The sequence below is a fragment of the Chlorella variabilis genome, assembly GCF_000147415.1.
Source record: "Chlorella variabilis unplaced genomic scaffold CHLNCscaffold_29, whole genome shotgun sequence".
NCBI classification, from domain to species: Eukaryota; Viridiplantae; Chlorophyta; class Trebouxiophyceae; order Chlorellales; family Chlorellaceae; genus Chlorella; species Chlorella variabilis.
Window position 1 is genome coordinate 423781 of NW_005435059.1, and position 7839 is coordinate 431619.

Here is a 7839-nt window from a genome sequence, read left to right on the forward strand (position 1 = left end):
TCAGGGACGGTCACCGTCTACGTCCTCAGTTTCGCCTTGCAGAGATGGCTGACGCCATGGAGGACCCCAATGCGCCTCCAATGGCCAAATTTGTGGCGAAGGCGGGAAACGCCGCTCTTTACGCACCAGATCAGCCGCAATGGTGCGAGACTGATGATGTTTTTGATTTCTGCCACTGCTGCCGCATACCGGCCCGCCCCCAGTGCATGCCCATCATGCCCGCAAGCCCGCAGTGCTCATCGCACTGTCACACTTGCACGACAGGGCAGCCTGTCGACGCAGGGCGAAATGTCCACACTTGCCTGAACCGGCGCCGGCCGCCTTGGCGCCGCCTCCCACTCTCGCGTTGACACACGTGGTGTACCCTGCTTGCAGGTGGCTTGCCGGGAGCAACCACCCGTATGCGCCGTTTGTGGGCAATGCGCTGAAATGGGAGAGCTTTGCCTATGATGATGGCACCACGTGAGCAATGCGTTGCACGCCCTGACTGATCGCCACAGCTGGGGATATCCTCAGCTATCTTGTTGGCTTGCAGGTACGAGGGCCTGATGCTGAACAGCATCCCCCATAATAAGGGCGTGCTGGTGTTTGGGAATGGCCTGGGCGGCGGCATCCAGAAGGCCGACCGCGGGGACCGGTATGAGGGCGAGTTTGACACCGGGTTTGCGCACGGCATGGGCCAGTACACCAGCACCAAGGGCAAGGTGTACCGCGGCGAGTTCACCAGCGGCATGCGACACGGGTGGGTGGCTCCTGCCGCTGTGCGGCCGCACCCCGCACCTGCTGCAGCAGTAGCAGTGGCCATGTTCACCTGTGTCATTGTGCTCCTCCAGCGCTGCCATCGGTATTCATTCTCCTGGACTCATGTGACGCACAACCCTGCCTGTCTGCAGCTGCGGCATCGAGTACGACACCAAGTCATTCCTGTCGCGCGTGGAGGCGGGGATGGATGCGGACGCTGCCTGGGCCGAGGCCCAGCCTGAGATTGAGCGCAGTGCACGGCGCGGCACCTGGCTGAAGGACACGTTTTTCACGGGACCCGACGAGAGCGGTCGCTGGTGCCACATCGCAGAGATCAGGTGGGCAGCTGCTGCCTGCTGTTTTAGTCGCTACACGGCATTGCAGCAACATTGACAAATGTGTGGGCATCGAACCAGCAAGTGGCCGGAGGGATGTAGAGATGAGCCATGAGTCGGATGCCAGAGCACGACCCCGCTGGTTGAATGGTGCAGGGGTACGGAGCAGGAGGTGGACGCCGTGGTGGCCAAGACGCGCATGTTTCAGTTCAAGCCGGATGGCGAGGTGACCATGCGCTTTGCGCAGGATGGCAACGGCATGCCGGCACCAGTCATGCAGGTGCAGCCAGTGGCCGTAGCAACGCCAGCCAATGTAGTAGCCGGGCTGCTGGTTGGTGCAGCAACACACTCCTGCTTGTTCTCTAGAGCTAGGAGGCGGCGCCATTTGCGGCCTGCTTGGCGTGGGAAGCCATCCGTCGGCGTGGGTGCATCCCCAAGCCAGGGCTGATGGGCTGCCACCATCCGCCCATGCATTCCAGGACCCGCTTCACTACCCCCATGGCACCAAGTTCCTTGCACCTGGCCCGCTGGGGCAGTGCCACCCTATCCCTGGCAAGTTGCTGGCACCTCTCGAGGCAGCTCATTCATGTCATGCAGGGTGTGCCCTGGTGACAATGGTGAGGTTGATGCAACCGCGCTGCGTGCAGATGTGGACAGCGTGAAGGACGCGATGGTGCAGGCTGCGGACATGCATGCACGCATCTACCAGTCGTACAACCTGCCCTACGACCCCGCCCCCGGCTCGATCATGGACAAGGCCATGAAGCTTTGGCGCAAGAAGCAGTCCCGCAAGTGAGCTCCCGCCGCGACCGTCCCTATCCGCCATGGTGATGGTTGCCATTCTTGCTGCCAGGGGTAATGCCCCTCGGGACACAGGGTAGTCAGCGCTGGGGGCAGCAGGAGGCAACGCCCATCATCCACACGGATGAGTACCCCCAGATAACTCACTGCATGCACACCTGCGGTCCTGAGTGTTGCAGGCAACGCACACTGGAGAAGAAGCTGCAGCGAGAGCAGCAACGCATCCGGCGCATGGAGGGAGCGGACGCCGCCGCTGCTGGCAGCAGTCAGGCGGCCAAGTCCAAAGATAAGGTGGCCGTCCCGGCCAAGGAGGAGGAGCCTCCTACTGACATCGACGACGACGACCTGATTGCCAGCACTGCCGGCGTGGGACAGCAGGCAGAAGATGGCAGCAGTGGGGCCGGCCAGCAGGCGCATGCTCGCGGACTCTTCCAGCCACCCACAGTGCTGGCAAGCATGAGCCTGGGCCTGAGCCGTGCAGCCGCAACCCTGCATAACGCCTTCCACCAAACGGCAGTGCGCGCTGCACAGCGGCGGACGCTGACGCGGCCGCGACATGCTGCCTAGCGACCTGGTTGCAGTCGCCTCGCGGGTACCAACCTGGCTGCTCACCCGAGGATCTGCAACTGTTTGCAGCCGATATGCGGCGGCGCTCTCGCCTGAACTCCACACTCTCTTCGCATGTTACAGCTGACTGCAGCGATCTGACACGCCCTATAATGAACACATACAGATGTGCAGCACAGTGTCACTTGGCATGCGCTTGCAGCCAGCGGAGGACCACATCCAGGTTGGCTTGCGTCCGGCAGCTCATGCTGTACACCGACGTTTCCCTGTCCTGTATCATCTTGAGCTCCAGCCGGCTGATCAGCTCGTTGACCGACAGCGCCTCTGGCAGGTCGTTCTTGTTGCCCAGCACCAGCAGCGGGATGCCGGCCTGCAGGGGTGGAGCAACAGCCAAGTTGCTCCCTGGATCAACAGGGTGGCGGGAGCAGCCACCACTAGCACACGGTGTGCCTGACAGCCTGGCGTGGGATGCAGGCCAGTGACTCACGAACACGTGACAACGGCAGTCGGCAGCGCCTGCCCACCCACCAGCGAGGGCTTGACAAGCAGCGCGTGCAGCTCCTCTTTTGCCGCATCCAGGCTGTCCAGGTCAGCCGAGTCCACCACATACACGATGGCTTGCACGCCGCGGCAGTACCGCTCCCACATCGACCGGAACCGCGTCTGTGTGTGGGGGTGATGTTGGGAGAGGGCGACAATAATCGGTCTAGTTGACCGGCTGTCATGTAAGCATACGAGCAGGGCCTCGCGTACCTGGCCTCCCAGATCCCAGCACTTCAGCGTCACGCCGCCCTTGGTGACCTTGCGCATGTTGAATCCCACTGTCGGGATCATGTCCTCCTGGAACTGCCCCGAGGTCAGCACCGTGACGAGCGACGTCTTGCCGGCGTTTTGCAGGCCGATTAGGGCTAGCTCCATTTCACGCGTAAAAAAAAGGCTGCAGGGCAACTCAAACATTGATGGACGCAAGAATGCAAACTTGGAGCGGCAGGGGAACCCGCACCCGCGGCGGACGGCGGCACAGGGCAGCATAGGGGCGGTGACTTAGGATGCAAGCAGGGGGATGAGGCACTGCGCGCTGCCGAGCAGCGGCGCGGGGGCGGGGAGCGCGGCGGCGGCGGGGCACCTCTTAAGCCAGTCGAGGACGCTCCTCAGCCACGCAGCCATGTTACACCCTCTAACTTTGAGCTCAACACGTTCAAGGAGGCTGAAGCTAGCGTTGAAAGCTGGCTTGAGTTTTAAGGGTGTGTGGAGCTGGAGACCTCTCTTTGTTAAACTTCAACAATCAGCTGCGTGATGTTTACAAGCCTTTCTGATGTAAGTTTCTTCCAGGATTTCTCGAAGAAAGGTTTTTTTCTTCACCCTAAGGGCATGCTCAAGCAGCTTGCAGTTCTTCATCATTGCAGTGTACACCCTTCAAGCCATGCTTACCGTTCGTCCAGCAACTTTGTCGGTGTGTTTGAGCTGTGAGGCACCACCCGCCTTTGCGCAGGCTGCCTGCCAGGCCGCAAGCCTGGCACACACTGGGCGTGGCGCTCGGTTGCGAAATGGTGAGCCCGGCGCGCTGCCCAAGAATATTTCAGATGTGCCATTGCAAAGGTTCCCCTCAGCATGCGCCCCGGCGACACCAGCTGACGGCGGAGCAACAATCGCCCTTTCCAACCCTACTGCACCCCCCTCACTACTCCCCTTCTGCTGCTGTAGCGTTGCTGCCACGCCCCCCCCGGCAACGCACTCTGTCGTTGGCAGCATCGGCGGCGGCCCGTCCGGCAGGCGGCGCAGGGCCAGCCGCCTTGCCAGCCTCCTTTAAGTCGACGTCTGGGTCCCCCAACCGGGTGTGCATCATGGTGGAGCCTTCACCCTTCACCTACGTGTGTGGCTACATGAACCGCTACCGCAACACCATCCGCTTCCTCACCGAGGCGGGGGTGGACGTGCTGGTGGTGACGCCCGGCCCCGGCATGACCGCGCCTGGCATCGATTTTTCGGCAGCCTGCGAGCAGCCTGCCGAATTCCACGGCGCGCGGGTTGTGCAGGCCTTCAGCTTTGGTCTGCCCTGGTACCTGTCACTGCCCCTCAGCTTCGGCCTGTCCCCTCGTATCTACAAGGAAGTCAAGTGGGTTCGTCGCGCATTGCGTTGGCCACGTTGGTTGGGAAAGTTGTCAGGGGCGAGAAGGCAGCCACCCCAGCTGCTGCCACCTTTGTACCGCCTGCCCGCCCACCTGCCCGCAGGGCCTTCAAGCCCGACATCATCCACTGCTCCAGTCCCGGCATCATGTGGCTGGCCGCCCTCATCTACTCCCGCCTGCTGAAGGCACCGCTTGTCTACTCCTATCACACACATGTGCCCGAGTACATGCCCAGGTTGGCTAAACACTGCCACTTACGCACGCACTTGATGCATTCAGCTGGTACTCCTGCCGGTGACCGTTTGATAGCAGTTTCTCACCAGAGTTGGTGCCCTACATACTCTGCTCCTCCGGTCTGCTGCCTTTGCTGCCTCTCGTTGTTGTCCACTGCCTGCAGGTACGCAATGACGCTGTTCATCTCAGCAATGTGGGCTATCATCCGCTTCTTTCATGCCGCCGCGCACCTCACCCTGGTCACCAGCGGGGTCATGGCAGCAGAGCTAGCGGCGCAGGTGCACCGACATTGCCGCCCCCCCCAACCCCCCACCCCACGCGGCTGTCCACAGTGTGTGCACAATCTTTAATTCTGGCTTTCCTCTGCTCAAAGCCCACACAGTTTCAGCTTGCGTGTGTCCTCTCGAGCATCGTGTGTTGAACCCCCTCTCCTGCAGGAGGCGCCGCCTGCACACGCCATTGAAGTGTGGAAAAAGGGTGTCTGCTCTGACACGTTCCACCCACGCTTCCGCAGCCAGGCAATGCGCGAGCGGCTAAGCGGCGGCAAACCAGACGCCCCTATCTTGCTGTCTGTGGGGCGGCTGGGCAATGAGAAGAACCTCAAGTTCCTCAAGGTTTGTCTGCCTGCCGGGACAGACGCCTGCAGCTTCCCCCTTGCCTACAGGGAGCAGCCAGCAGTCTACCTTCTGCTGTGCCGTCTCATTTACTGCCATTCCAAAACCTGCAGGGCATTCTGGAGCGCATCCCTGGCGCCCGCCTAGCATTTGTGGGCGATGGGCCGGCACGTGAGGAGCTCAAGCAGTACTTCATGAACACGGCCACGGTGTTCACCGGGATGCTGCATGGCGAGGAGCTCAGCACGGCGTATGCCTCGGCCGACATCTTCGTAATGCCATCCGAGACAGAGACCTTGGGTGAGTGCAGGATGCAGCGGCATGCTGCCTGCAGCCGCCCCACTCTTGTCTAATTTCTGCGCTTGCATGGGAAGCCTGCCTCGTCCCTGACGCCTCACTAGCCAGTGCGATCTTCAGTTTGCTGGTGCTGGTGCAGGCTTTGTGGTGCTCGAGGCCATGGCCAGCGGAGTGCCGGTGGTGGCCGTAAGGGCTGGTGGCATCCCTGACATCCTGACTAAGCAAGGGGAGACTGGCTATCTTTACCAATCCGGTTTGTCTCCAAGGTCGACCTGCTGCTCTGCTTGGGCCGTTGAGGCCACAACGCATTTAAACCATCATGCTTGCCACCTGCTGCAGGCGATGTTGAGGAGGCGGCTGGCCAGGTGGCGCAGCTAATTGAACACCCTGAGCTCCGGGCGCGAATAGGCACTGCGGCCCGGGAGGAGGTGTCTCTCTGGGACTGGCGGGCAGCCACCCTGCACCTGCTGCACGTGCAGTACCCACTAGCCATTGCAGCAGCTGCACTCTACTATTGCCGCAGCGCAGGCGGGGAACGTGGAACAGGTGGCACCACTGTTGACATGCCTGCTCTGGCTGCCTGAGCTGGCAGCGCACCCTTGACAGCCTTCTGCTTGCCAGCATTTTGACACCAAACTGCCCTTTTGTTGCCTGCCTGGAGCACCGACATTGTTACCATAATCACAAGTGCTGCCTCAGCGCCTCGGTGACCGGCTCCTGCTGCGCCGCTCGCGCCTCGGTGACCGGCTCCTGTGGCGCGTGCTGTGCCGACTTCGCTCTTTCTCTTTCCTTGGGGACCGGGACCGGCTCCTGCTGCGTCTGTTGCGCCTGCTCTCTCCCGAAGACCGCGGGCGCACTCGCTCCTGCCTGCTACCTTCCTGCACCATCTCATGCTGCTGCTGCTGCCCACCCTCCACAGGTGGCAACACCCCTCTTGCCACTTCCTGCTGTTCCTCCACTCTCGTCTTTGCTGTCCCATCGTCGTGAACTGGTACAGCATCAATGGCCTCTGTGGCTGCATGCTCGTCGCCAAGCCCCATGGCCATCAGCATCTTGGTGGTGCGCTCCATCTGTCGCTGCCGCTCCTCCACACCACCTGCAACGGCGCACCGCGTCTGGTTGCGACACCAAACCGCATTGCTCAGCTCAAACTCCACCTGGCTGTCTGCGCTCACCATCATCGCCTAGGTTGGCGCGATACTCCAGCAGCACGCTGCGCAAAGATGCTAGCGTGCGGCCCTTTTGATGCAAGAGCTTGAGGATGCGTTTGCGTATGCCTGTGTCTTCCACAAGCCACAGCGCTCCAACCACCAGCGCACACTGCAAAGGACAGCCAGGCTTTTGATTTGACTCACTGCATGCAATAAGTGAAGCATGTGGCTGGAAGTGAATCATGGCAGGGCGCCAACCTGCTGAACTGTGTACAGTCCTCCATCCATGCGCGCCAGCAGAATGTCTTCTTCATCCAAATCATCATCAGCCACCTCTGCCAACCTGCGACCAGTAGAAAACAAGCATCCGATGCACCATGCTCGCAAAAAGATGACATTCAGTGCAATCACTGTGTGGTCGGGTCGGTCTGGGTGGCTGGGGCCTGGCCTGGCCTGCCGGGGTGCAGGCCCAAGGCCGGCCACTTGCTGCCTGCTCCCTCGAGGCAGAGAAGGCCTCCTCAGGGAGTCGCAGGCGCGGGGCGCCTGGGGCAGCGCGGCGCGGGGCAGTGGCGCGCCAGAGGCCGGTCGGGAGGGCCGATTTTGGGCGTTCCGGGCGCTGTCGTCGTGAAAACGGGGGTCGTGCTCGCGTGCTGCGGCGGAGCGCAGCAGGCGTGGCGAGCGCAGCACGCATGGTATCTCGACGCGGCTGCAAGCGTGCCGGGGCGGGTGGAGCGGCTTCCAAAAGGTGGGGCGCGGCTTCCAGAAGGGGAGCTGGCGTGCCCGGGGAGGCATGCGTAGAAGCCGCCGCCGCCACCCTGCCGCCGCCGGCCACCCCTGGGCAGGGGCACCTCTTGGGCCGGCCACCCCCCGAGCCACCACCCCTGGGCCACCCCTAGGCCACCCAGGAGCCACCCCCACCCAGGCGGCCACCCCACACCCCACCCTACCAACCTACCCTGGAACCACCCCC

General features: G+C 62.2%; 4 protein-coding genes across 4 annotated transcripts in view; 2 read left to right on the top strand and 2 right to left on the bottom strand.

Annotated features, from left to right (window-relative positions):
* Positions 1-44: 44 nt before the first annotated feature.
* CHLNCDRAFT_140223 (hypothetical protein) lies at positions 45-2444 on the top strand (the record flags this gene model as incomplete). Its single annotated transcript, XM_005843513.1, has 7 exons — positions 45-142; positions 376-462; positions 536-742; positions 894-1079; positions 1233-1411; positions 1724-1868; positions 2057-2444. 7 exons carry the CDS (start codon positions 45-47, stop codon positions 2442-2444), a joined length of 1290 nt encoding a protein of 429 aa, XP_005843575.1.
* A 181-nt stretch (positions 2445-2625) lies between these two features.
* CHLNCDRAFT_49235 (hypothetical protein) lies at positions 2626-3611 on the bottom strand (the record flags this gene model as incomplete). Its single annotated transcript, XM_005843560.1, has 4 exons — positions 2626-2814; positions 2973-3107; positions 3198-3381; positions 3571-3611. 4 exons carry the CDS (start codon positions 3609-3611, stop codon positions 2626-2628), a joined length of 549 nt encoding a protein of 182 aa, XP_005843622.1.
* A 659-nt stretch (positions 3612-4270) lies between these two features.
* CHLNCDRAFT_33086 (hypothetical protein) lies at positions 4271-6403 on the top strand. Its single transcript, XM_005843514.1, has 7 exons — positions 4271-4560; positions 4677-4808; positions 4971-5085; positions 5245-5421; positions 5535-5721; positions 5858-5971; positions 6058-6403. The coding sequence occupies exons 1-7, from the start codon at positions 4289-4291 to the stop codon at positions 6300-6302; spliced, it is 1242 nt and encodes a 413-aa protein (XP_005843576.1). The 5' UTR covers positions 4271-4288; the 3' UTR covers positions 6303-6403.
* A 461-nt stretch (positions 6404-6864) lies between these two features.
* Positions 6865-7839, bottom strand: part of CHLNCDRAFT_27908 (hypothetical protein) — a gene marked incomplete at both ends in the record, with an annotated part of 3565 nt that continues 2590 nt past the window's right edge. The window contains 2 exons of the mRNA XM_005843561.1: positions 6865-7038; positions 7128-7212. Of these exons, the coding sequence (XP_005843623.1) occupies positions 6865-7038; positions 7128-7212 (259 nt within the window). The remainder of the gene's footprint in view (positions 7039-7127; positions 7213-7839) is intronic.